A 27,778-nucleotide genomic window follows, 5' to 3' on the forward strand; every position below is an offset into this window, starting at 1 on the left:
TCGATCGAAAAGAATAGCTTCGAGGTGGTTTCGTACCCTACAAATAATTTCTTCTTATGTTCTCCGCTAGATAGGAATTTTTGAGTGATTCTTCATCGCACTTTGAGGGGTGGTTATATGATCCAAATTGTGGTGCTGATCTCCGGACTTGTGGCGTTTTTTGGGTAGCGGGAATGGAGAAGTTTGAATTTACGACGCCTCGGGGGCGGCACCTGGGGGCGTGACTGGGACCTAGATCGCTCCTAGGGCTTAAAAATTGCTGGGCGAGCGCCCGAAATATTGCCGGCCTATGCGTTGGGGGTTGAACGAGTGAAGTTGCTCTTATAACTTATTATTCCATATAGAAATTTAATAGCATTTAGCTAGTACACGGGTGCGCTTTGGGCACTGTTTATTCGACACGACCGAGGGATAGCACGTATACATACGTACCCTTCGATCCACAAACACACCTGCTAGTACATGACTTACAACACCACACTGTTTACCACTGGCTTGTAGTTTTCTTTACCTATAGGATGGTTGTCCGTCCGTCATTTATGGCTTCTGCTTGCGCATGCCAGGATAGTAACCGCCACCGCCGCCGGTGCTGTTGCCGCCGGGGGGCATGTAGCCGCCACCGCCCATGCTGCTATTGCCGCTCATGGCTGGCGCGAACTTGGCCTGGATCCAGTCGACGGTGTCCTTCTCGGTCATGAAGGCCTTGGCGAGGATGAGGTCGCTGATGGGCGGCGTGGACCCGAAGACGGCGTTGGCGATGGTGATCACGCCGGCGTCCTGGCTGCTGAGCGCGGCAATGGCCACGGCGGGTACCTTGCCGTTGTTCACCTGGAAGTGGATGAGCCCCTGCGGGAACACGAACACGTCGCCCTCCACCAGCTGCTTGGTGAAGAGCAGGTTCTTCCCGTCCGCCTGGTTGGAAGTGACGAACCCCACCAGCAGCTGCCCCGTGATCACGGTGAGGATCTCGGAGCCGCGGGGGTGCGTGTGCGGCGGGTTCTGCCCGCCGTTGGGCCCGAAGTCGATGCGCGCCAATGAGATGCCCAACGTGTTCAGCCCCGCCAGCTGCCGCACCGTCACCGGTGTCACTGCCGAGCCCTGAGCGTTCAACTTGCCCGGCTTGTTAAGCCCGGGCAAGAAGAAGTCGTTCGCCGTCACCATCTTCATGTTCTTGCACACGAACCCATTCACAATCACTGCATGCATACACAGTTGCACATCCAAAGTTAAATTTTACCATGTTGCAGCAATTTCCAAGTCCCAAAGGTTGAATATAGTTATTCTAAGTTGATCAAGTTCTACATAAAATTTTAAAATACGTTTAGTATCTAATAATGGATGCTATTGATTTGACTAACCTAAGTGATCGAAACATGAAGTCATGAGCAATGAAACAGTTCACTTGATGTGCAAGTATGTTTTTTATATTTTGGCAACTTTTCTTATCTTTAATATTGTTTTTAGAGAACATCTTTAATATTTAATGTGTAAGAAAACTACAAAAGAGTCTGTACTTTTACATTGCTATCTGAGGAGTAGTATATGTCAAATCAAACAAATAACAGGAAACACAATAGTTTTTTATGCCTGCATATATCAACCATGTTGCAATGAAAGAAATTAAGCATGTAGCTTCCGTTCCAGAAAGGTTTTATTGGATTCATCGTTAATATGTCATTGTACTATACATATACTCCCTCCGTTCCTAAATATTTGTCTTTCTAGGCATTTCAACAAGTGACTACATACGGAGTAAAATGAGTGAATTTACACTCTAAAATATGTCTACATACATCCGTATGTGATAGTCATTTGAAATGCCTAGAAAGACAAGTATTTAGGAACGGAGGGAGTATTTGATGTTGTAGATATTACATTTCCTATATAAATACTTGGTCGAATATAGAAAATTTTGACAAAGGAAAAGCTAGAACTTTAAATAAGTTCAAAAGGAGGGAGCAAATCTTCTTCTTTGCAAAAAATATACCAGGGTTCATTAGATCAGCAACGCAGAAGTCCTGGAGCTGGGTGGGGTCAGTGGCGAGAACACGAGGCGCCGGAGAGCAGACCACGAGTACCACCACAGCAAGCAGTGCAGCCAAGGCACGGGAAGCCGCCATGGTTTTTCTTTCCTAGCTTCACTTGCAAGACCTAACAATGTCTGTCAGGGTAAGCTAGCTAGTGTTTGAGCTTGGTAATTGTGGATTGCAAGCACGTATCGGGGTGCCAATTTATACAGGCAGAAAGGTGGCCGGGGAGTAGTGGGCTAGCTGCATGCTCCATATGGTACACTAGCAACAGCTATAATCGGTCACTAATATCACCGTGTGTAGTTTGACTAGGCATCCACGATACGATACTGCTACTAACATTGCTAGCTTACGTATGATCGGCTGATTTTTTTCTCTCACAGCCCATTAACTATTTGTTTATACGGGGTAACCACGTGCCTAAATATCCATTGTGGAAACTAATGCATGCATCATTTTTGGGTGGAAGAACTTGGCAAAGATAATGGTTAGTTTGTAACATGCATCGATCGATCCACTAATAACCTGCAGAAGCTGGAGTTCCAGGACGGTACGTATGATAGTGGGGAGGGAATGCCTTGAGGTCGTGGTATGGACTTCTTTGGTAGTAGTTGTTGGCGCACTTGCAAGAGACCAGGCGATGCTGATTCTGATTAGATCGCCCTGACTATTTGGATGACAATGTTGGCCGTGATCCTTTTGAACTTGATTTCTTTCATCAAACAATGTGATAATCCAATTCTATAGACTGTATATCTTCTAGATGCAGATGCCAGGTGATCGGATGAGCAATAAAAATTGAGGAGTGTTTTTATGCTTTACAACTATTTTTAGATGAATACCAAAGCACCGGGGTTTTTTTTTACGAAAAGAAAGATAAATTTGGCCCTCTGCATCGATTGATGCAAGCAGCTTATATGTTCTTACAAAATTGGAAGAACACAAAGCTCAAAAGCTTAATATATTACTACCGCAACAGAATTAAATGTAGAATTATTACACGTTGTTAGGTCGTCACTTGCACTAATTGAATTAGCCCATGCTACCATCTTCAACTGATTGCACCCAGAGACCAATGAATGCTTTGCTACTAGTTGTTGGCGCACTTGCAAGTAACTAGACAATCTTGATTCTACCTTGATCCCCTTTCTTTGGTTTTGGACAATTTGGATGCCGTACAATGTTGGTTGTGGTCCTTTTGAGTTCCTTCATCAAAGACTTTGTGTATCTTCTAGATGTAGAGGCTGTGAGGGCAATACAACTTGGAAAGTGTTTCTATGCTTTACGACTATTTTTGGACGAGTCCCAAAGCATTTTTTTTCTATGCATTTTAGGTTTTTTTTAATAGAGAAGCATCGTTTTTTAGCATCCATAGCACTTTTCTTGGGAAAGACACTCAAAGAGCATCTTTCTTTTTGCATGGTAATATGTGTCTCATTCATATTATAAAGATCAAAGTACAAGTCACGTAAAGACCGACATGACAAAGCTGAAAAAATAGTAGAATATCTCTGAGTTTGACACCAACGCCCGTCAGCTGCCTCCGGCACCATCATAGGAGCCACCAAAGAAAAGAATGACGGATCACCTCCTCACCCGAGCTCAACGCGGCTCCATCACTGATATGCAGCTGTGTGGACCTCCAAGGTGGCTCACCAAAAGTGAAGCCATTGCCGTTGAACGAATCAGACCGAGGCAATACCCCAGACACGCCATCGAACTCCAGATCTGGCACCCCACCACGGCTAAGACGCCGAAGGAGGAAACCATACCTGCCATCCACGAACCACGAACCCAGCACACGTTCCGTCTTCCAGATGTCGTCAATGCAGACCACTATCTGCATCCGCTCCTGGACTACCTCCCAAGCTCCACGCCGACGATGGAGCAAACGCCGTCACAACGGCGGAGCCCGAGGACACAGGTCCACCGCGAGGATGCCGCCGCCGCCACGCCATCCTTGCTTGAACAGACTGGTTTCCAAAGTCAGCCCCAACCATAGGACCGATGACCTTGTCAGGGATGGATCTGAAGAATCTTTATTCAGCGTTGTCATCGTCGCCACCACCGAAGCCAAGACGATGAACAGCCTAAAAACCTAGACTACGAGAGAGTAAAAGCGATCCACGCGCGTGGATCCGGCGACCCCCCTCACCACCGACGACCGAGGTCGCCAGCGGAGGGGAGCCGCCGGAGGACGGCGCTAGAAGATTGGCCTCCTGGCGGCGGCTAGGATTCCAGCCGCCAAGACGCGAGCATGTGAAAATAGGTTGAAGCACTCAAAGAGCATCTTAGGTCCGATAATTGTCAAGGAAAACTCACAGTACAACATAAAGACAACTGGACGTAGACGTAGAACGACCATTAAAAAGGTAAAATTACATTAAAATTTATACTAGCCTTCTTTTCTTCCGGTTGATTGCCAAGTTAGAACATGTAGTCTTTTTTCATTCTTGTTCGCTCATCTAGCTTTTATTTTGTTTTTAGAATTCGTAAGAATTTCGTACTTCGAAATAAATACGACAGATGTGCATCATCCCATACAGAAGCCGGAAACAAAAATTCCGTTTTCAAAAATAATACACCCACTAATAAGGAACTAACATTGCATGTGTTTTCTATAAGCTTTACTTAATGCACGTGACGTTGGGCACGATCGGCTGTGCCAACAAGTGACACTTTCTTACTGAAATTTTCCGTTCCTGTGTACGGATATGGAGCTATCACTAACGGAAAATAGGTCAAGGGCCATTTCGCAGTGCTTATCCTAGCTCCATCGTGCATAAGATTTTGACTTTTCGTTCCTTCTGTTCTCCAAAGTGAGTGTGGCGGCTGTCACGCTGTGTGCAGCGAGCGGGGGTGTCACGTTCCAGCAAAAATCTGTTGGATATGGAACTCCCAATCCCAACAACCCCCTCCACAATATCATGCATGCACCCGGCCGGTCTCGTGTGTTTTTGTGAGATTTTTCTTTCATGCATGCACTTATACTCCCTCTGTTTCTAAATGTAAGTCTTTTTAGACATTTCAAATGGACTAGAACATACGGATGAATGTAGACATATTTTAGAGTGTAGATTCATTCATTTTGCTTCGTATATAGTCACTTGTTTTTTTAGCATCAGTACAGACATAAGCGCTCATATACACGCGCATACACTCACCCCTATGAACGCACATACACACACCCTACCCCTATGAGCACCTCCGAGAGACTGAGCCGGCATATCATCTTGAGATTTACGAAGTCACCGTAGGCGCCTCGTCTTCGACGGGAACGTCTCCTCCCACTAAAAGCGCATCGTCGGAAATCCTGAAATAAATCCAGAAATAATGCGAGCATCAGGATTTGAACCCTGATGGGTTGGGAATACCACTGTTCAGAGGTAGCTGCAGCCTAGTACTCGATCGACCACTCGAGGTCTCATACTCATGCATGTGAATTTCCGTTCCACAACGAGGTTTCTGTTATTACAGTAAGAAAAACGGAGGTTTGATCAACTACTCCCTCTGTTCACTGTTATAAGACGTTTAGACAATTCAGACAGCGTCCAAAACAGTACAGTGTCAGCTGTCCTAAACATTTTAAAAAAAGAACGGAGGGAGTACCGTTAATTTGTTTCAGGCAGTGATGGACCCATGAATTGAACTTAACCAGAACGAACATTTAAAGACTATAAAAGTTTGAAGGCATAAAAGCAAATTTATTCGACCAAAACTCAAGAAATTCAACTACAAAAACATGAGAACGCATAAAATTGTCTCCGAAGACTGGGATCGGCATAGTTTTCAATTTGCCTTTAGAGACTGGGATCCGTACTGACATGCTATATTGAATACTCCATCAACACAAGCTCGTGGAATGACCTGCAAAATTGAGTGTCGTCTTCTAATTTCTGTAGTATACAGTTTAGATTCAAACATGGTGTGGCACAAAAAAAATATAAACCAATAAAGATTAAGGAGCGAAGAAGGGTCTGCTCCTCCTGGTCATTGCCATTGTCGTGTCCGCGTTTGCAGGTTGCCGCCGCTACCGAAGTTACTACAACTTCTTCGGCCTCCTCCACTGAGTCCATCACTGGGCGGAGGGTAGGTTGAGCAACGGAGGATGGAGCGTCTAGCTGCGCGTCGGCGTGAAGGGGGGGGACGTCCAATGGGGGAGGATGCAAGGAGCAGTGGAGTGAGAGGCGCACAAATTGACATGGAGAGGAGGTGTACAACGACGGCGCTAGGCAATAGTAGTACTATCGTGGTGGCTTGATCGATCGGTCGCTCATGTGTGAAATTCCTATTGGACGCTTATTGCGACAAGTTATGGTAACCCACATGCGCTTGCCGCTGCCCGCTCGCAGGAGCGAGTTTGTGCCGCCGCCGATCGACTCCAGACTCCGGGCCTCTACAGCAACTTCTGCTGCTTGAATTTAGCTGTTGCCGCTGCCACCAGATTATAATTTTCTCGTGCATTGTCGCTCGAGGCCATCCGGGGGGCGATCTTAGCTGCTGCTCTCCATGCATATTCTTCTCCACCTCTCTAGTACTCCTAACCAGCGCATGGCGCGCCAGCTAACAAAATTGGTGCTCACGCACATGCTCTTATGGGTCGGGCCTAGCAGGAAGCTTCTCACTCACTCTTTTTTACGGTTGGGCAGGTTCAACCAGGTTGACTGTTGTCTGAAAAAGAAAGAAAAATAAGGTTGCCAGTTGACTTTCCAAATATTATTAATCCAAAAAATCATAACTTTTCTAAAAAATCATGAATTTGAAAAAAAATTCACAAAGTTTGAAAATGTTCACGAATTTGTAATAAGTTCATCCTTTTTCAGAAAATATTTCACATAATTCAAAATCCATGGATTTGAAATTTGTTAATGCTTTTCAGAAAAAGTACGTGAGATTTGGAAACAAAATTCATGAATTTGAAAATGTTAGCGTATTTGTAAAAAATTCATGAATTTCAAAATTTTCACTACTTTGATAAAAGTTCACAACTTCAAAATTTTCGGTGAAAAAGTTTGCAAAAATGAAAAGGTTCACGAATTAAAAGAAAACATAGGCTTGAAGAAAGTTCACGAAAATTTGATAAAAGATCACGAATTTGCAAAAAGTTCTTAAATTTTAAAATACTTTACGCATTTAAAAAATAAAGAAAAACTAAGTAAAACCCATGCCAGGAAAAACCGCAAGAAAAACACCCAGAAAAACCGGCGGAAAACTGTGGTAAAAAAAAACCTGCATAGGCCGGGCCATTTGCCACGTAGTGCTGCACCAGGTAGCGAAAGTGCCTATAACAAGATCTGGGCCACCGCGGATCTTTTTGTTTTTGAGCAAATGACAGGGCGGATCTACAAGGTGGGTCCAGAGGAAACGAAAGGCCCAAGAAACAACGGCTTACTCGTCCCGACCCATCTCAGTCGGCTAGCCCAACAAACAACACACCCCTAAAAAAACGCACGCAGGCACACTGGGACTGTGGGACAGACGCACCTTGCCCCTGCTCGCTCCCCTCGAAAAAAAAAACCACCTCGCCCCTGACCTCGGCCGCTTGGCTCGCGATCTCGCCGGCTCGCTGCCTGCCTCGCCGTCGCTAGACGCCTAGGAGCCGCCCCTGCCCGCTCCGCCCTCCCGGCGCTCGGCGCCACCGCGCCCCTCCCTGGCACCCCTGCAAGACGGCGCCTGCCGCCCAGTCCGCTCTCCGCCGACTCCGGCACTCGGCCGGCAGCAAGCCAGCAACCCTGCCCGGCGGCCAGCCTTTAGCCCGATTTGAGGACTTGAGGCAGGTTTTCCACTGCGGCACTTGCCATTCCCCATTTTCTGATTTAGGGTTTGCTCTTTGCTCTCTATTGCATCAATCAGATGTAAGAGTCAAGTCTATTGCGTTAACTAAACGATCAGACTTGCTATCCAGGACATGAACACATACACATAATTTTGCTATCCAGTACATGAAAACCTGATCAGTAACATAATAGTGATTTGTCTGATCGTTTGCCACTCTAACAAATTAACAATGCCACATAGTCCTCTGTGAACTTCTCAAGGTATGTATTATGAAGGTTTCTCATGGAAAATTGAGAATTTTAGTATGTCCGTAAGACCATATTGATCTATTTTTATGTGCTATTGGTAAATTAATTAGAATGTGGCATGTCATATTCGTTGTCAATTTTTTTAGGTAGACCACCCTGTTCTGAAATCCTAGACCCGCCGGTGAGGTGAGCACCGTGCCACCGACAGGTATGTCCACATTCATTCTGTTCACCTTCTGTCCTTTTTCTTATGTGTTAGATTAGGCGATGTGTATGCTGTTGATCTTGCGATAGGGAACTAGAGATTAGAAATGAGGCTGATGGATTTGTCCGAGAATGGCTTCATGGCTTGATGCTCGCTGCCTTGCTTTGCTGTTGGTGGCTTGTGAAAATAACAAGAGGATTGCTGTTGTATTTCTCGGAGGCATAGACGCATAGCTCTGTTTAGGGGCTACTATTCGTAGCTTGCTGTGTACTGTCTTCATAAATGATGCACCATGTCCCATTTCCCGTCGCTCGTTAGAGAAGATAGTTAAGACTTAAGAATAAAGCTATCTCTAGAGCAGAGTTGGGGGGTTGAAATTTATGATAAAAGATTTTGGGGGGTTGAAATCTTTGTGATTTTCTCCATATGTAATGTTTGATTCATAGTATTGAAGTTTATGATTTTATCTTCTAGAAATCATTTTTACTAAATATTATAGAAAAAAATCCATCGAGTGAAACATCTAAATCCATATGTAATGTTTTAGGAACCAGACGGGTCAGAAAATCACCAGTGAGTCAGCGATCCACCCTGCCGGTGTTCTGCTCTCACGGTGCTTTTCCCCCGCCCGACCCATGGCGCCGCCACTCGTCGCCATCGTCTGGCTCGCCACTGCCTCCCGTGTCTTGGTCCTTACTCTCTCTCTGCTCGCTCGCCTTCTCTTCCGCCCCTACGACACCTCCGCCTCCCTTCACCCGCCTTGTCTCTCCTCCCCCTCCTTCCCCCCTTCCGCCTCCTCTTCTAATTCCACTGCTACCGCCACCGCCATCTCGTCCCTAGCTGTATGGGACGGTGTCCACTTCGCTCGCTCTGCCGAGTGCGGCTACGAGTATGAGCAGTCATTCGCCTTCCTCCCCCTCCTCCCAGCCTCAATCGCTCTACTCTCCCGGTCCCGTAAGTTACTCGCCTCTACCTCAACTTCTCACCTTCTCATCGTTGAGGTGTGTGCTTGATCTGGTCTGGTGTTGGGTCATGGCCCCATTCTCCTTCTGCAGTGTTCGCGCCGCTGGTGCCGATGCTGGGGTACAGGGCCGTGCTTGTGATCTCCGGGCATGTTCTGAACAATGTGGCATTTGTTGCCGCCGCGGCCTATTTCTACAGGTGACTGACGTTCTTCAGCTACACACATGTGGTGTATTTATTTCAGTGTTGTTAGGATTTCTATGTTTAAGTATTTTTAGCGTTTAAGTGTTGTTTTAGGTTTTTGGATCAGGTCAACAGATATTCATTCTATCGGAGTCATGCTTGTGCGCATAATGGTCTACTAATGTTAGTGTGTTTAATCATCTGGATGCTTGATGTTTCAGACAGTCTTGGTATCCATCATAGTTTAATACTCCCTCCGGTCCATATTAATTGTCGCAGCTTTAGTACAACTTTAGTACAAAGTTGTACTAAAGCTGCGACAATTAATTTGGATTGGAGGGAGTAATAGAGTTTGAGTAAATTGCAATAAAAAAATCTGCCCTCAATTTTTAGTTGTAGTACATTCATTTCGAGTGCAGGACTGCCCATTTCTCGTTTATAAATATTGCCAGTTGCACAACCACCGATGATTTTTCTCATGTCTAATAAGATGTAGAGTCGCTTTGCCTAGTATTTATAATACGAGTATTTGTTCTAATGTGAAAAAAGTGACCCTTTATTGTACTTCGTGCAGATTATCTGTGCTGATCTTGAAGGACTCAGGAGCGGCTTACCGTGCATCTGTTCTTTTTTGCTTCAATCCAGCTTCTGTGTTCTACTCATCACTGTAAACTTCTTTACCTTTATGCCATGACGAATCATGTGCTAGCTATGACTGAACAGCAGCATGTTTCTGTTGTTTGTTTTTGTTTTGGCAGATATTCAGAAAGTCTTTATGCCCTTTTTTCGCTCGGAGGGCTGTTCTACCTGTTTTCCGGTGCTCGTACCGTTGCAATGATAATGCTCGCTCTATCTGGTTCAGCTAGGTCAAATGGAGCACTTAATGCTGGCTATATCTGTTTTGAGGCTTTGCTACAAGCATATGATGCTGCTATCCAGAAGAAAAGGCCCATGGTAAGCTTTCTTTGCCGGTTGCACTTCATGTTGTTGTGCACGGTGCTTACTATACTAGCTAACATGAAGAGGCCATATGGCTGAAGAGGCACCCAAAACTCGTGCGCATCCCAAATCCCATGCAATTTTTCACCAGGAAGTTTGTTTGTTTTTCCTCAAAAAGTCAAATGTAGTGATGATGTGAAATTTTGTGTGCGTGTGAAAATAAAATCCCATGCGCGCTATAGAGTAGGACAAGTACTCATACAAGAGTACAATCTTCTTAATTTTTGTAGATGCCCATATGATCAAAATTGTCCACAGAATTTTAGATGTACACATACTTTCACATGTTTAACCAATGTGATGTTTTTGTTTAATATCTTCTACATGACCTTATATGGTACTTCAACCTATGCTGATGTTTTCTTGGACTACATGAGTTGCTGTTGAGGGAATTATGCATGGTTTATAAGGTGGTAAACGACCTAAAGCGAGCACCACCCACTCTGACGTTTAAGCAGGCGCTTAAGCGCCTAAAGCGGACATATTTCTAAGGCACTCCCAGGACGCCTTATTGCTTAAGCGTCTGAAGCAGGACGCTTTATAAATAATGGAATTATGTGTACCTAATGGCATTACCTTTTTCTTTGGCCCAAGTGGGCAGTGCAGGCCCTTGTCACTGGATTTTTGCGCTCCACTTTTGTATTCCTACCATTCTTTGCCTTTCAAGCATATGGATATTTGAACATATGTGTACACGGGGACACGGATGAGCTGAGGCCATGGTGCAAAGCAAAACTGCCCCTTTTGTATAGTTTTATTCAGAGTCACTACTGGTAATTGTTTCATCTCATCTTTACCATCACCAGCTCAACAATTTATAATTTTCCCTTGAATTCTGTATTTTACCTTGGGATAGTGTTCTATTTTTCTTTGTCACAACTAGTATATCAATATGATTGTATGCTTAACAAGAGTTCTTGTGAGTTATAAGGAGCTGCCATTTCTCTTATACAGCCATGATAATTACATATTCATCTTTTGTGGAGAGTGATATGTCTGTTCTTTCGTCCTTCTGTTCTGTTGCACCAATAGTGTATGCTGTCAAGTCACAAGGATGCCATGCTTGGTAATATGGGATCTCCATGCTTAGGCTGTATGCCCCACGTATAGAAAATAGGCAAACTCCATTCTCATTTATGTCCACCAGAATTTGAAGTACTTTTGTTGTTTTGACTGGTTAAAGAATGTCCATGTATATGCATTTCTCCTTACAATTTTACATAGACTCTTGTACTAAGGGCATCTATAAGCTTGCTCTTTGACTACCATCTTCTGAAGACTTATGCTCCCATTATTCACGAGCTTTATGTTATTTTACATCTTTCTTTTCAGGGGAGTTGGTTTCTTGAGATACTTTCAAGTCAAGCAGCTGCCCAACTTTCTTTTGGCTTCACCAGCACTATCTCTTGCAGTTTATTCTATAGTTCACTACACAAAATTGCTTCACCAACTCTTCCAATCAACTAGCATACACGAGCAGATAATTGCCATTGTTGACGGGAGGTTAGTTGAAGCACATGAAAGCTCAGATGTTGCCACAGTGTTGAAGAGTGAAATTTCTACCGGACTACATAACAAAAAGCAAGGTACTATTACATTCTCAACTATCAACATTTTGTCTCTATTTTGAAAGATCATTGGAAAATGATATTCCTCAACTTTCTTAACACATGCCTAGGAGTTGAGAAAATTTCAACTGTCCTGAAAAATGGAGAACTGACCTCAACCTATTCAATATAGGCTACTGGAGAACTGAAGTTTGAACATAACTCTGCAATGTTTGAACAGGGAACACTGAGGTTAAGAAGAGAAAATCTGTCGCAGCCAGCGCTGCTTCAGCAGCATCTTTAGATGGCAATACATCAACAGGCCGCATTGTGGGCGATAACAAGGATGAGTGCCCCTTGCTAGTTCTTCCTTTCATTTTACACCTGACATTCATGACATTTACCGCCTTCTTTGTGATGCACGTCCAGGTCAGTATAATGCCCGATGAAATTTATTTGTAGGTCGCTACTCAAGTCTCATCTGTTCTTTCTTCGGCCCAGGTGTCAACGCGGTTTCTGTCTGCCAGTCCCCCGATCTACTGGGCTGCTTCGCGCATTCTGGCTCCTGCAAGGGGCGGCTCTTGCAAGAGATGGGGATACTTCATCATCGTCTACTTCGTTGCTTATATTCTTCTCGGCAGTTTGCTCTTCCCCAACTTCTACCCATTCACATGAGAACAGCTGCTGTCACGCACACACGAATTGTATGAGCTTAGCCTAGAGGTTCTCCTTGGCGGAACGTTCCTGTACAGTTGGTGTATCTCTTTCCTTTTGTTCCCTGAAACCACGGCCATAGAATTGAGGAGTGCATTCTGGAGGTTTTTCTTTCTGGGAGATCTGAATCATATGCTCCGTTTCCTAGGTTGCACTTGGTCACATGCCATGTTATTTTGACACCTTGATAATACTTCCTCCGTTCTGAAATACTGAACTACATATGGATGTATATGGATGTATTTTAGAGTGTACACATCATTCATTTTGCTCCGTATGTAGCCCACATTGAAATCTCTAAAAAGTCTTATATTTAGAAACGGAGGAAGTAATAGTAATAATAATAATAATAATAATATCTGCATAAATGGGAATCCTATAGTGATTCGGAAAGACAACAAAAAATACTGTTCTTCACCGATTGCCCGGGAGTGCATAGAGAAGAGTGGAGACAATTTCTCTGGATTCCTTGTGTGTTTGGGCTCGCTTCCTCAGCGTTTTGACACCAGAATTAGATTAATGCTGCAACAGCTAGGTCGATTCAGCACGGATAGAACTTGTGAGGTCATTGATGTGAAATGGGTTACCAGTTGGTTGCTGGTGGCGCACATCCTCAAGTGCAATTATGTAAATGGAAAATGGCGAGGACTCGACTCTTACCATGGAAACCAGCTGAAAAAACACTAACCTAAACTATTGACCACTGGCCACCTGAGTGGCAGCCATAAGGGAGGTGGATCCATGAGCTTGCCAGCGAAGTTTGGAGGGGATAAGTGACCTAGCAGCCGCAGTCACAAGAGAGAAAGAGAAAAACTAATCAGGGGACGTTTGAGGCTCGTCTCAGGAACTTCGAGGTGAGTGATAAAAAAGCGACCACGCTGGGACTCGAACCCAGAATCTCCCGCTCCGGAGGCGAGCGCCTTATCCATTAGGCCACGCGGTCATGTTGTGAGCTATGTCATACTGAAAGCTATACATACATTCCTACAAACCACACGAGTTGGGCTTTCCCTAAGAAAGAGCCCAAGGCCCGCCATGCTCCTAGTCCTTCCTGTCCGGGCACATCGCCGCCGCCCAGCGGCGCCCTCGCCTCTCTTCTCCTCAGTCGCCGCCGGCCACCGAACCTCCCCCAGCGCAGTCCACCTCCTTCCTTGCTACACACACTTCCACCTCCCCGATAAGCTCTCCAACCAGCCCCGCCCCACCCCATCCGATTCCCAGCTCCCGGCGGCCGCATGTCGAGAGCCCTCGCGCGGCGCGCGGCTCCCCCATTCCTGAGGCTGCGCTCCACGGCAGGCGACGACGGCCACTGGATCGGCCGGCTGGACCACAAGGACTGGCTCGCCCCGAACGAGGTCCTCAAGATCTTCGCGAGCATCAGGGACGCCGCTCTGATAACCAGCGTGTTCAAGAAAGCCTGCGCCCGGCGAGACTACAAGCCCAGCGAGGCCCTCTACGGCCTGATGATCGACCGGCTCGCCGGCGCCAGGCGGTTCGGCGACGTGGAGGAGCTGCTGGCCCGGGCGAGGGCCGAGCGGTTCAGGTTCTCCGACGAGTTCTTCTACAGGCTCATCAAGATGTACGGCAATGTGGCCAACCACCCCGAGAAGGCCATGGAGACGCTCTACGCGATGCCCGACTACGGCTGCTGGCCTTCCACCAAGACCTTCAACTACGTGCTCCACATGCTGGTGTGCAAGCGGCAGTACGAGGTTGTTCATGAGGTGTACGCCAGCGCGCCCAGGCTGGGCGTGGAGCTCGACACCTGCTGCTTCAACATCCTTATCAAGGGGCTGTGCCAGTTTGGGAGATTCAACGAGGCCCTTTCTCTGCTGGATGAGATGCCGAAGCAGGAGTGCCGGCCTAATGTGACGACCTACTCGACGCTGATGCATTTCCTCTGCCGGAAGAGTCGGGTGGATGAGGCATTCAAGCTGTTTGAGAGAATGCGCAAGGAGGAAATCGATGCGGATACGGTTGTTTACAATATATTGGTATCTGGTCTCTGCAGACAGGGAAGGGTGACCTCTGCATATGATCTGTTCAAGTCGATGTCCTCTGAGGGCTGCCATCCTAATTCAGGGACCTATCAGGTACTGCTTGATGGCCTCGTGGCATCAAAGAAGTTTGTGGAGGCGAAGGACCTAGTTACTATGATGAGTGCTGAAAGTCTGAGACCTAGTTTCTCATCGTACAAGCTGCTGATTGATGGCCTCTGTAGTGTTAACTGCTTAGATGATGCACATCATGTCTTGAAGCAAATGGTGGACCAGGGTTTTGTTCCTCGGATGGGTACTTGGACAAAACTTCTTACATCCTTATTATGCTGAGATGTATGTTCATGCCAGTGGTTTAGTGGACCTGACAATACACTTGAGCAAAGAGATTATTTTGTTACTGGAACTAGTGGACCAACCTGCCTGCCTTTCTGCATGGACTTGCATATTGAAGTTGGATATTTTTCCTTATGGGGATTAAGGAATATTGGGTCTCACGATGACCAAGTTCTGTTTACTGATGACTCATATACTGATGTACCTGAAAACCGAGCGCTAGCTCGGTTGGCTTGAAGCTCACAGGTGTGAGCTCGCCCGCCCGCGTTCAATCCACAGGGAAGGCTCATTTTCTTCCTAACTAATGGACAGTTCAAGGAGGGACTCTTCCCCCTTTAGGCAACGTTTATATACGATGTACCTTGCTAGCCTATTATTGGTTTTGTCCCTGATTTCAACATCAGTGCAGGCTCTACATTCTCCAGTTTAAATGTGAAAATATTGGTAAGCTCATGACATTATGCTCTTCTGTTACAACTCAAATCCAACAATTTTTTGTATGTCTGACATGTGAAATATCTGAAGACAGTGTTCGTGCATTTGGAGAGGATCTTCACTTCATCCTTCTGATGATTCTACTGCTATTGAAAACCAGGCAAACAGTATGAAAGATGCATGCCATGAGGTAGTTTTTCACCTTTTATACCCTTGAAGTGCAGAACATCATGTTGCTTGTGATACAGTTATTAGTCATACATTGTTCTCAGTGAGACAGAATGTCCCTTAATAGCCTTTTCTCTTTCCTTGGTTGACTAATTGTTTAACTAGTCCTAATACTAATATAATTCTGTTCCTAGGTTCGTAATCTTCCCAACTTGTATCTTTTGGGGCCTAAGAGTAAACATTAACCCCTTGGAGTAAACATTAACCCCTTTACTCAAGTTGTATCATCCCGTAGAGTAAACATTAACCCCTTTACTCAAGTTGCCGTATATCTCGTTTGAAGATAAGAAGCTAGTCCATATAGAGATGGAATCTGCAAGTTAATTTAACATAAGTGAATAGACGTGTGTTCATGATTACAAGGGAATTGGACTGATGCCTAGGGATAAAACTGCCGGCTTAGAGTAATACGCATCATTGTGTACATCAAAGTACACCAAAACAAGTACCTGTCTTACAGTATAGTATCCGGTGCTAAAAACACAGGGCTGGCGGACTGCAGTGAGATTCGTCTAGGATGCAGAAATATAAAAGACATACTGCCGGCTAAACAGTACTTACTGAAGTACTGCCTGTTATATCTTTTAGTTTTAACTTGTCTTGTTATTAGCCTTGATGACAAATTTTACCGTCTTCATGTATCGAAAAAAGCAGAGCAATTTCACCGTCACCATCTGCATTATTTCGCACCTGAATAAATTAGCCGTAGAGCTGTGTGGATGAAGGCGATTCTTATGCCTAGTAACTGATATTTGCGCGTCCTGCTGGCATCTACGTAGCACCTTTAGAAAACACTGAAAGGGTCACTCGATGACCTCTCCTGGTGCATCATGAGTTGCTTGAGATGCTCAGACACGTTTCCCACTTGCATAAACACTATGAAAGCTGCAATTTGCAGCCCGCAAATGTAACAAATTCAGAAGAAAGCGACCCAGTTTTCTAGCTTAACATTCGCTAATTATTCGGGGGTACTAGCTAGGCACTACCAATTATCAAACACAACAAGGAAGAACCATTCCAGATTAGTTATTTGGGGTACTAGCTAGCCAGGCACCACCAATTATCAAATAGAACCACGAAGAATCATTCTAAATTACGTGTCGCCATTTTCCGGACGAACATGTGTCGAGACCTGATTGTCAATAGGAACTAAAGAAAGAGGAATTGCTGCGCAGGCAGTATATATGTAGGCAATATTTGCAGGATGGTGGCTGTCCCCACAGGTTGCAACATGCACTTGTGATGGTGTCATTTGGACCCTAATTAATCATTCGAGATTCAGCCTGGATCCAAGGAACAGCTGACATAGGCATGCCAACTAACAACTAGCAACCATCCCTGTCGCCTTCCAACCAAACTGCTTATTGCTGTGCCGAAATGTTGTGACACACACTTCTTGCAGCTAGCAAACTTAGTTGTTAGCTGAATATTTCAAAGCAGACTTAGGTACAGATGTCACCCATACTAGCTTGGTTGGAACAGTCAATGCAATCTACTAGGACAGTAATAAGGCATGCATTTACAAGTTTAAGCTTAGAACTGATATAGGAAGTGGGTTTTTCAGAATATGTCATTAATCTAACGAAAATGATTCGTCAAAAAATTTAAATAAGAAATTTCCCTCATGGCACTCTTTGTTTTTTTACATTGTGACATGCTCTTTATCATCCGAGCAAGGCTTGTCCCAATAATTCAAAAGCATACAAACTTTGAGTTTATTTCAAGTTTTCCAAACTTCTCAGTAAAACTGACTGTTTTAAACTTCCAAACCACGCGACGGGCCGTCAAACAAGACTTTTTTTAATTTCCTCACACGGCCATCTCTCTAACACCGTAGGGCACCGGTGGGCCTCAAACCCTAACCAATCATTGCCCCTGCAGACCATCATTTCAAACAATATGAAGGAACTCGAGAAGGCGACCAAACTTCATGTTGATCCAATGGTGAGTAAATCGACCGAGACATAGTGAATTCTTAGGCAATTGTGAAATTTCAAATCCGTTTTATTAAAGCTAACGTAATCAATATTTGGCGTAAATGTTAAGAAATATAACCTCCGTCCCAAATTACTTGTCTTACATCCGTATCTAGACAAATCTAAGACAAATAATTTGGGACAGAGGGAGTACTACTAAGAAGGATTCCGCTTCAGCTCATCCCCTTTTAAACAATCATTTACCTCTTCGTTGAAAAGGGCGCGATAATCTTTCAAATACGGTGGAAACTCGTATATATTGTATGACAGCGTGTCTATATACGTACATTGTGTGTACCGATGTATACACGCCTGATTAATTTGTAGTGTGTCGCCGTCGGCGGAACGTACGTCCTGGAGGACGAATTTATCTTTTTCAAAATTTCGAATTAGGTGTACTGAAGCAAGACACCTATTAAGAACGATAATCAAAAAAAGGATATTCCAAATGCCCTTTGTTAATCGGATTTCTTTTAGAATACCAATGTTATGCACGGCCACGGGAGCCATACGCAGCCAAGTCTGCAGAGAAAAAATACTCCAAATTTGCAGAAAACATGTCAGCACTCCACAAGGACAGAATGCTAAAATACTCCATTTTTATGCCTGGTCCTGCTCCCTAGGTCGATCTCCTACTCATCCGCCAAACCCTAAACTACTCACTACTCACTACAAAAACAACCATAAGCAAAGAAGCAATTAACACCAAGTCAATTCGTTGCCAAGAACACAAGCAACCCACACGCCCCTTCGTTCTTGCGATCGAGGTTTCATGCGTGAAGGCCATGAATTACCATGAGCAGGAGGATCAAGGGCTCGCCGTCGTCGCCACGAACAACGACGGCTTGGACTGGCTCGAGGACTCCGTCTCCTTGCTCGCCGGGGACATCGACCTCGGCGGCAGCTACGGCTGGTGGTGTGACATCTTGCCGGCGCAGAAAGATGACATTGGGAGCGTCGTCGCGCAGACGCTGTCGCCTCCAGCGCCACCCGCGACAAGCTCGCCCCTGGCCCACCCCTCGCCGAGCATTGCGTCGCCCGCGGCGTCGGAGCCGTCGCCCAAGAAGCGCAAGTCTCCGGCGCGCGTGGTGTCCGGCTCCGGCCATAGCAGCAGCAACAACCAGCGTCGCCGAACCGAGCAGGATAGGCCGGGCGGCGGCAAGAAGGGCGGCGGAGCGGGGTCGGACCGGGACGCGAGGTGGGCGGAGCAGCTGCTGGGCCCGTGCGCCGTCGCCGTCGAGGCGCGCAACCTGTCGCGCGTGCAGCACCTCTTCTACGTGCTCGGCGAGCTCGCGGCCTTCTCCGGCGACGCCAACCACAGGCTGGCCGCGTACGGGCTGCGGGCGCTCTCGCTTCGCCTCCCTGCCGCGGTGGGCCCCGCGGCCGCCGCGGCCGTGAGGGTGCCGGCCGCCTGCGAGTCCCCGACGCCGTCGTTCGCCGGCGCGGAGCCACGGCTGTTCCGCGCGTCCCTCATCAAGTTCCACGAGGTCAGCCCGTGGTTCACGCTCCCCAACACGCTGGCGAACGCCGCCATCTCGCAGCTGGCCTCCGCGGCGCCCCGGCCGCTCCACCTCGTCGACATTGGCGTCTCGCACGGGGTGCAGTGGCCGACCTTGCTGGAGTCGCTCACGCGCATGGCCGCCGGACGAGCGCCGCCTTCCGTCCGGCTGACGGTCGTGGCCACCCCGCCGGTGCCCTTCTCGGCCTCGCCTCCCGGATATGACTTCGCGCCGCATCTCCTCCGGTACGCCAAGTCCATTAAGCTGGACCTCGAGATCGGCCGCGCCGCTTCACTAGACCCCGCGCATGGCTTGTGCACCACTCCCGACGAGGCGCTCGTGGTGTGCCTCCAGTTCCGGCTCGGCCATGTCTCCGCCGAGGAGAGGGCGGACATCATCCGCAGGGTCAAAGACCTCAAGCCGCACCTGGTGGTCCTATCAGAGCTCGACGTCGGGGGCAACGGCAGCGCGGCGGGCGAGTTCACGGCGAGGCTGGAGCTGCTGTGGCGGTTCTTGGAGTCCACGCACGCGGCGTTCAAGGGGAGGGACGGGGAGGACAGGCGGCTCCTGGAGGCCGAGGCGGGGACCGCCGTGGCGGTGGCCGCGGCCAGGGAGGCCATGGGGCGGGAGGGCTGGCGGGACCGCATGGCCGCGGCGGGGTTCGACCAGGTGGCGTTTGGGGGCGAGGCGGTGGAGTCGGCCAGGTCGCTGCTGAGGAAGTACGACAACGGGTGGGAGATGTCCACGGCGGCGGCGGCCACGGGAGGCGGCGGCGCCGTGGCGCTGCGGTGGAAAGGGCAGCCGGTGTCCTTCTGCTCGCTGTGGCGGCCGGCGTAGCAGCAGCACAGCTGGGACACCGATGGACGTCATGGTTTTGATCATTTGATGGCGACCGCACATCCCAGGATTGGTGGAGAGCGAGGTTGATACGGTCACGTGTGACGCACGCTACGGAAGCATATGCCATATGCGGCATGTCTGCAACTTTGACCGGAGAGCCGCTCGCTGGCCGCCGGAGCTGGGCGGCGGTCCGGCCGGTGGGGAGGACGCGAGACGTACGTGCGGCGGTGTAATGTAAGCGCCTGGCGATCAGCATCTTTTGTGTGTACAAATTAATCAAGGGTTGGCGCATGATCCCTCTCCATTTTCTGATTTCTCTATGCGTCCTCTGTCAAGGAATCTTGGTATATTCCAAATGGTGATCTCATCAAGTTGGATTATCACTAACGTGTACATTAATTAGTAAGAAAACCCACATTTTTTGGCGTGATAAGAAAAAATATGGTATATTCCAAGTGGTATATTCTGCTCTTTTTTTAAAGAACAAACAACGCTGAGCGTATCATTCTTGGATGCGTGGCCCTGGACCATTGTAAACTATGATTGATTTGTCAACTATGCCATGGAATCTGGATGGTGATACCATCGAGGTTCATTTTCCGAACCATTATTTGATAATGAAGGTTACAAGAAGTTAAATGAAAATCATACAGGTGCAGAGCTGCTTCAGCTTGGTTATTAGACTATCTTCAACAGGCGAATCAACTTGTGATTGGATGGTCAGAAGAACAGTGGTATCCACTATCCAAAGGTTCAACTCATAAATTTGACATTGGTGTTCGTATTATTTTAGATTTTTTTCAGCCATTCCGGTGCTATGCGTTCAGTGAAAGAAGACGTTCCCGTCGACTACAAAGGTGTGCCGGCCGAGTCTTTCAGTTGCTCATAGAGATAGGGTATGCATGCATGTATTCATAGGAATGATTGTATATGCGTATGTACAAGCGATGTGTTCATACTGTATAAAAACTATCTTTAACGGCTAGCCTAGAAATCATCCCAACGCTAAAAAATGGGATTTTAGATGTTTTGCTTAAAAAACAACTCCAACGGCCTAAAGCTACACGGGTTGCTATATTTTTTTAGGCTACTACTCTCTCGGTCTCATATTATTTTACGCTCAAACTAATATCTCTAAGCTAAAATATGTTTAGATACATCCGTTCAAACATCCGTTCATATGAGATGAAGGATGTAATATATAATTTTGCCATTCAATTGCAAAATATAGGTCTTCTCTAGCACTGCCTAAAAAAGACGCAACCATAGAAAGCAACCATCGCACGGTGAAGCCTCACTTCACCGCCGCCCCACTCACGTCCGCGCCGATCGATTTCGGCGCCGACTGCTACTCCTGTTACTCCGCCGTCCATTCCGAGCCCTGCCACCCAATTCCGTCGCTCGTGGCTGTCCGTTGCGACCGCCACAACCATCGCCGAGCTCACAACAGCATCGCTCCGGTCTCTTCGATTCCGCATGTGCTCCGATACCACCACCACCCAAGATAAGCCCCACCGCCGCGTGCCGAGCTCTATTAGGAGCCCGGCGATGCAAGCGCGGCGGTTGTGACGCCCGTCGAGTCGTCCGAGCTGTTAGCACTCCGGCGTCGTTGTGCCGTCGGACTAGGCAGCACCTCCCCCCGCCTGCCCATGCCGCCTTTCCACGGCCTACGATGAGCGTCTCGGCCTCGACAACTTCTATCAGCTGAAGTCAAGCTCGGCACCTGGGCGACCGCCGGATCCGCCTCCCGGCCTTCCCGCCATCTGATCTTCATATTTTATTTGCTTTTGTAAATTTAGGCATCCAAATTTAGGCCTGCTATAAAATCAGAAAAAAAAATTGGCTACCTAAATCTTCTCTCTCCTCACCTAATACTATTTTTATAGGTAGCCAAATTTTATGCTAGCTATTGAAGATGCTCCTAGTCACATCAAGTAGTAATGAACGTCGACTTCTGCAAAACAAAAATAAATAAGTAAGGTCGACTAATACGTTCGGTATATACTAGTACTCCCACTGTTCCAAATTACTCGTCGCTGAAATGGATGTATCTAGAACTAAAATACATCTAGATACATCCATACATGCGACAAGTAATTCGGAATGGAGGGAGTATATGCTAAACATAAATCATTCATTTGACGCCATACTGGTACCGTGCAAACCACGACTGGTCAACTGCCCTGTGCCTGATTGTAGCCTAGAATCGCGTCCAGACTCTGATCAATCTAGAACTCAGACTGCATCAACATAGATTTTCAACGTTTTTTCCCTCGGCGTCTAGGATTTCTATTTCCCTTCTCCATCCCACGGCTACCGCAAACTCTCCCCTCCAAATTTTACCAGCAAGCCAATGGATTGCCTGCCGCTCCGACGGCCGGTGGCGGGGAGGGGAATCCCGGTGCCTTTGCTCCAATTAGTAGTTTAGGTTAGGATTTTTTAGTTTTCGGGTGCGGTGCTCTGTTGGATGGCAGCGCTTCTTCTCCGAGTTTGTCTTCCGGGCTTCGATCCTTCTCGAGTTCGTGTGAGAAGCGTGTATGTATATTGGACCACTTATTATAATTTTAGCCGGGCTAATCTCCTTTCCATTATAGAAATAACGGAAATACAGGCGAATGCGAGTCATACCGAACAGGGAAAGGGAAAAGGCGAGTTCAAGCATTCCAGGGAAACCCATTGTAGACGCTCGCAATTGAAACGTCCACTACAAAGTGAAAACCCTAAAGCACTATCAACACGCATCTAGAAACAACATTCAACCGACAAAGAAGGCCTATATACGCAGAAGCAACATAGCAAATGACTAACTTCAGCAACAACAAAATGACAGAACACAAAAGCATCTCGTGAGGAGGTGATTGCAGCGCCTAGGTGGTGCTCATTCCAGATCGCCTTCAACATACGCAGTCGCCAGTCGAGCAGAGCCTCATCATCTTCTTGGCACTTTCTTTCAGCAGCATTGCGCCATGTTCCCGCTCCGCACGCTCCTTGCCCTTCATAAGTCTTGCCCAGTAGGTTAAATGCACACATGCTGTGAATACAATCTCGAAAGGAGATGCCATTTTCTTATATTCAAAAGTAGCTTGATTCCTGCAATTCCAGATGGACCGGCATATAGTTGTCAATCCCACAGTAAAGTATCGCTCCCCATGCGGCAAGTAAGCAAAGCACCAAGAGTAGAACTGACAAAGATTATTCGGACAAAGATCAGTACCAAGCACCGATCCAACTGTGCGCCAGGCTATCCTAGCCACCGGAGAGAGAAAGAAAAGGTGCAGGTAAGTCTCCCTGCGGTCGCAAAATGAGCAGCGAGGGTTACCAGCCCATTTTCTATGTTTCATGACATCTCTGATGAGTACAACACCCTGAAAGAGCTGCCAAAGGAAAATCTGAATTTTTAGGGGTAATTTGGCCTTCCAGATCCATCTATAATCACACTCAGCGAGATCTTTCTCTAAATAAGAGTACATAGATTTAGTCGTGTACTTGCCCTTGGGATTAAACACCCATTCAATTTTGTCTTGACCAGCAGAGGGGTCAAGGCAAGCAATGACCCTCTTGACCCCTTCAAGTTGCTGAATCAGTTCCATCTTAAGCCTACGCCTGAAGATATCCTTGTTGTCACGGTTTTGAAATTGAACAGCCGTATCATCAGGGTAGTTGGCAATACTGAATAACTCAAGATAAATATCGCACAACGGGGAATGTGTCCCAATAGGACCGCGCCAGAGTCTAGCCACATCACTAGTGTTGACAATTACCTTTCTCCTAGCCATATACATTTCTTTCACTTTGTTTAAGGCTTTCCACATAGGGGAATCATTAAATTTCGCTTTAACATGAGCAACAAAACTTTTTTAGGTATTTTACTCTCACTACATCTTGCCAAAGTCCAACCCCACTATCCAGTTTCCACCACCATTTAGCCAGGAGGGAGATGTTTTGTTTGTGTAAATCTTTGACACCAAGGCCACCTTTTTTCTTAGATCGACAAACACAAGCCCATTTGACTAGAAGATAGAATTTGTTTCCTCGTACCTCCACACCAGAAGAATTTACGACGATATTTGTCTAATATTTCGATGAAAGTTTTGGAAAGAAGGAACATCAACATATAATAATATGCGATGCTGGATAGAGATGAGTTCAGGAGAATTAGTCTCCCTCCCGAGGAGGCCGAAATGCCGATCCAGGAGTCACAACTCTTGAGGTATCGAACGGCAACAAAATCCCAACACGCGTTCCTCAGAGAGGAGTAACTCACCGGTACCCCCGGATATTTCTAGGGTAATGGCCAATTTGACAACCAAAGAGCTCAGCATACTTTGAAGGACAGAATCATCCCCTCCTACGCATAGTACCTCACTCTTCAAGAAATTAATCTTAAGGCCTGACATGAGCTCAAACAGCTATAGAAGAAGTTTTAGATTGACAGCTTGATCAATATCGTCTTCTATACACAGGATCGTATCATCTGCATATTGCAGAATCGCCACGCCATTAGGGATGAGATCAGAAGCAAGACCTTTAAATAGGTTATTCCTTTGAGCATTCAAAACCATCTTGTTCAAGCATTTAGCTGCCAGATTAAACAGAAAAAGGGACATGCGATCCCCTTGACGAACCCCTTTGTGACTTTCGAAATAAGGTCCCACTGTATTATTGATTTTGACACTAACCGTGCCATTGTGAAGGATTTGATCAATCCAAGCCCACCATTTGTCACTAAAACCCCTAAGTTTGTTATATTCTAACAAAAATTCCCAATTAACCTTATCTTAGGCTTTCTCAAAGTCAACTTTCAAAACAATTCTGATGTTTTACTTGAGTATGGAGGAGGACCTCATGCAATGTTAGAGCATCTCCAGCCGCGCCCCCAACATATTGGGGAACGTAGTAATTTCAAAAATTTCCTACGCACACACAGGATCATGGTGATGCATAGCAACGAGAGGGGAGAATGTGTCCATGTACCCTCGTAGACCGAAAGCGGAAGCGTTAGCACAACGCGGTTGATGTAGTCGTACGTCTTCACGATCCGACTGATCTAAGTACCGAACGTACGGCACCTCCGAGTTCAGCACACGTTCAGCTCGATGACGTCCCGCGAACTCCGATCCAGCAGAGCTTCACGGGAGAGTTCCATCAGCACGACGGCGTGATGACGGTGATGATATTGCTACCGACGCAGGGCTTCGCCTAAGCACCGCTACGATATGACCGAGGTGGAATATGATTGAGGGGGGCACCGCACACGGCTGGAATAGATCAACAGATCAACTTGTGTGTCTAGAGGTGCCCCCCTGCCCCCGTATATAAAGAATGGAGGAGGGGAGGCCGGCCAGCCCCTAGGGCGCGCCAGAAATTTGGAGTCCTACTAGGACTCCCTAGTCATAGTAGGATTCCTCCTCCCACATGGAATAGGAAAAAGGGAAGGGAAAAGGAGAAGGAAGGGGGCGCCCCCCTTCCCTAGTCCAATTCGGACCAGACCATGGGGAGGGGTGCGGCCACCTTTTGAGGCCTTTCTCTCCTTTCCCGTATGGCCCATTAAGGCCCAATACGAATTCCCGTAACTCTCCGGTACTACGAAAAATACCCGAATCACTCGGAACCTTTCCAATGTCCGAATATAGTCGTCCAATATATAGATCTTTACGTCTCGACCATTTCAAGATTCCTCGTCATGTCCCCGATCTCATCCGGGACTCCGAACTACCTTCGGTACATCAAATCACATAACTCATAATACAAATCGTCATCGAACGTTAAGCGTGCGAACCCTACGGGTTCGTGCGTGGCCTCCTACTAGATTGATACCTTGGTTCTCAAGAACTGAGGGAAATACTTATGCTGCTTTACTGCATCACCCTTTCCTCTTTAAGGGAAAACCAACGCAGTGCTCAAGAGGTAGCAATCACCCCCAACAATATAAGGCATAGACAAGTGACTACAAAAATTAGCAAGTTCTGAGAGAAATTATTCTTTCCTCTCATCATGAGCCCCACCATAAATATTTAAAAGAGCCCAAACACATTGTTTCTCCACATCAAAGATAGTAATATGCATAATGTACTTGCCCATAGACCAGGAAACAATTTCTAATTTTTCTTTCTTAACCCCACAAAGCATACCCCCAGCCTTACCTATGGATGGGACCCTGTTCCACTCAAAGATGTTATAAGGGTCTATCTTTCTCAGAAAACTAGAAAAGAATTTCTTCTTCATAGTTTCATGTAAACATAAAAAATCAAGGGAATGATCCTTAACAAGATTAGAAAAGCAGGTAGCCATTCCTTTCTTCCCAGCCCCTCTGCAATTCCAAAAAAGTCCATTCATTTTGATAAAGGTTTTTTCCTCCCCCTCCCCCTAGTCACTCTGCTAGGAGACTTAGCAGCATTACCAGCTTTAGCAGTGGGCTCCACAACTTTTTTTGACTTCTAGTTCTGGGCCTAGACACACATGTCTGCACTTACCTGACACTTCTTTTTTCTAGATCCCACTACAGTAAAATAAGAGATATCACTATCATGATCATCCCCCATTTCATATTGATAGGCGTATCCTCCCCTTTCCCATTAGTAATGAACAAAACATTATTAGAAGATGTATCTTTTTCTACAACGTTATTTCTAAAATTTTCAAGCTCTCTAAGGATGTCAATCTTAGAAAAATCTGCATCAGGGATCACCACCCCCATCTTACTAGCTCTAAGCATCAATTCAGGATCAGATAAAACAGCAAAAGAATTGGCAGAGGGAATTGTACCTTTCAGATCTCTTTTTTTGCCAGTAGCTTTGGCCCTCTCCTCTACCTTCTCTAGATTGGTCTGCATAGTCCTTGCACTGAACCTGAGCACATTTTCAGGCAAAAGGGGGGGGTGGGAATCACCTCACCACAGTAATCAAGAGCATATTCTGGTGATTGCACACGGTACTCAACTATATGATCATCAACAACTCCAAATGGTCTTTCCAGCTCAGTCATCTGAATGGATTCTTTCACCTTCTCAGCATAAGTTTGTTCATCTTGCTACTTCCAGCAGCACGGGAAGTAGCAGAATTAATCACATTTTGAGCCACGGAAAACACTTCCACCATCTCATTCTGGTTTTCAGCAGCCGCGAGAACTTCTTGCTCCATGCTATGTATCAGGAGAGTGTCATGGTTAGAGCTATCAGAGTTAACAGAGATAGGGGACTCGGGAAAGAACAGTAGCACACTGTTTTTGCAAAGGATTTTTCCCTCCCAGATCATTTCTCCCAACAGAAGAGCTCCCATTGGGTCCTCCATGACACTCGTTCTGTTTTTTTTTGCGAGGGCTCCCCCTGATTAGCAGGGGCCTTGTTCTGATGTTCCTCTCTATCAGGATCCCTGACCAACACTTGCTCCACAGAAAAGGTGAAATCATAAAAGTGATCCCATAGGACTGACTCAGCCACTGGAGGGATTTCATCGACATCACAACACTCCAATTTGACTCTCATGGAGTCGGGACGGTGCAGAGTGGACATATCAATCTCCAGCAGAACCCCCGCAAGCGATGATACAAATGCAACATTTCTCTCGCATCTTTTGTCGGTTGGTATCCTACCAACCTTGTTCCACGCTTTCTTTAGCACCCCTTAGCACCATCATCATGGTTCCAGCGCCTAACTCTCACAATAGTGCCACATGGCTTAATTGTCATACGATCGCTATAACATGCCTTCTCAACTTCTCTAGTATTAGGATATCTCATTAAGAATACCCCAGGTTCAAGCAATTTGGCATAACATCTCCAAGTTTTACCAAGCTACAGAAA

The 27,778-nt window shown here is 46.5% G+C and overlaps 4 protein-coding genes and 1 non-coding gene across 8 annotated transcripts; 3 read left to right on the plus strand and 2 right to left on the minus strand.

Annotated features, from left to right (window-relative positions):
* Positions 1-315: 315 nt before the first annotated feature.
* LOC109752972 (germin-like protein 4-1) lies at positions 316-2,267 on the minus strand. Its single transcript, XM_020311903.3, has 2 exons — positions 1,988-2,267; positions 316-1,196 (listed from the first exon to the last, which is right to left on the minus strand). Exons 1-2 carry the CDS (start codon positions 2,118-2,120, stop codon positions 538-540), a joined length of 792 nt encoding a protein of 263 aa, XP_020167492.1. The 5' UTR covers positions 2,121-2,267; the 3' UTR covers positions 316-537.
* A 5,226-nt stretch (positions 2,268-7,493) lies between these two features.
* LOC109752971 (uncharacterized) lies at positions 7,494-12,921 on the plus strand. 3 transcript variants are annotated; one of them, XM_020311900.4, is made up of 10 exons: positions 7,494-7,803; positions 8,203-8,264; positions 8,809-9,215; positions 9,317-9,422; positions 9,982-10,074; positions 10,166-10,361; positions 11,001-11,179; positions 11,739-11,992; positions 12,195-12,382; positions 12,455-12,921. In XM_020311900.4, the coding sequence occupies exons 3-10, from the start codon at positions 8,897-8,899 to the stop codon at positions 12,626-12,628; spliced, it is 1,509 nt and encodes a 502-aa protein (XP_020167489.1). In that variant the 5' UTR covers positions 7,494-7,803; positions 8,203-8,264; positions 8,809-8,896; the 3' UTR covers positions 12,629-12,921. The 3 variants fall into 3 exon arrangements, with proteins under 3 accessions (XP_020167489.1, XP_073365112.1, XP_073365113.1); XM_073509011.1 differs by having other exon boundaries at positions 7,518-7,807; positions 8,207-8,264; XM_073509012.1 differs by having other exon boundaries at positions 7,518-7,807; positions 8,207-8,264; positions 11,013-11,179.
* Positions 12,922-13,537: 616 nt separating this feature from the next.
* On the minus strand, positions 13,538-13,610 carry TRNAR-CCG (transfer RNA arginine (anticodon CCG)). Its single transcript has one exon. It is a non-coding gene; the product is annotated as a tRNA-Arg (tRNA).
* A 101-nt stretch (positions 13,611-13,711) lies between these two features.
* Positions 13,712-15,805, plus strand: LOC109752955 (pentatricopeptide repeat-containing protein At3g14580, mitochondrial). 2 transcript variants are annotated; one of them, XM_020311879.4, is made up of 2 exons: positions 13,712-15,444; positions 15,530-15,805. In XM_020311879.4, exon 1 carries the CDS (start codon positions 13,903-13,905, stop codon positions 14,995-14,997), a length of 1,095 nt encoding a protein of 364 aa, XP_020167468.1. In that variant the 5' UTR covers positions 13,712-13,902; the 3' UTR covers positions 14,998-15,444; positions 15,530-15,805. The 2 variants fall into 2 exon arrangements, with proteins under 2 accessions (XP_020167468.1, XP_020167469.1); XM_020311880.4 differs by having other exon boundaries at positions 13,718-15,444; positions 15,526-15,805.
* Positions 15,806-18,424: 2,619 nt separating this feature from the next.
* Positions 18,425-19,975, plus strand: LOC109752965 (protein NODULATION SIGNALING PATHWAY 1). The gene has a single exon (XM_020311892.1). It carries the CDS (start codon positions 18,425-18,427, stop codon positions 19,973-19,975), a length of 1,551 nt encoding a protein of 516 aa, XP_020167481.1.
* Positions 19,976-27,778: the final 7,803 nt, after the last annotated feature.

This window comes from Aegilops tauschii, chromosome 2 (genome assembly GCF_002575655.3).
Source record: "Aegilops tauschii subsp. strangulata cultivar AL8/78 chromosome 2, Aet v6.0, whole genome shotgun sequence".
Lineage (NCBI taxonomy): Eukaryota > Viridiplantae > Streptophyta > Magnoliopsida > Poales > Poaceae > Aegilops > Aegilops tauschii.

Coding starts and splice junctions, on each gene's coding strand:
- LOC109752972 (XM_020311903.3), bottom strand. CDS start 2,120: ATGGCGGCTTCCCGTGCCTTGGCTGCACTGCTTGCTGTGGTGGTACTC. Junction 1,197..1,987: donor TGCTGATCTAATGAACCCTG/GTATATTTTTTG, acceptor GTATGCATGCAG/TGATTGTGAATGGGTTCGTG.
- LOC109752971 (XM_020311900.4), top strand. CDS start 8,897: ATGGCGCCGCCACTCGTCGCCATCGTCTGGCTCGCCACTGCCTCCCGT. Junction 9,216..9,316: donor CGCTCTACTCTCCCGGTCCC/GTAAGTTACTCG, acceptor CTCCTTCTGCAG/TGTTCGCGCCGCTGGTGCCG. Junction 11,180..11,738: donor TTTATTCAGAGTCACTACTG/GTAATTGTTTCA, acceptor CTTTCTTTTCAG/GGGAGTTGGTTTCTTGAGAT.
- LOC109752955 (XM_020311879.4), top strand. CDS start 13,903: ATGTCGAGAGCCCTCGCGCGGCGCGCGGCTCCCCCATTCCTGAGGCTG.
- LOC109752965 (XM_020311892.1), top strand. CDS start 18,425: ATGAATTACCATGAGCAGGAGGATCAAGGGCTCGCCGTCGTCGCCACG.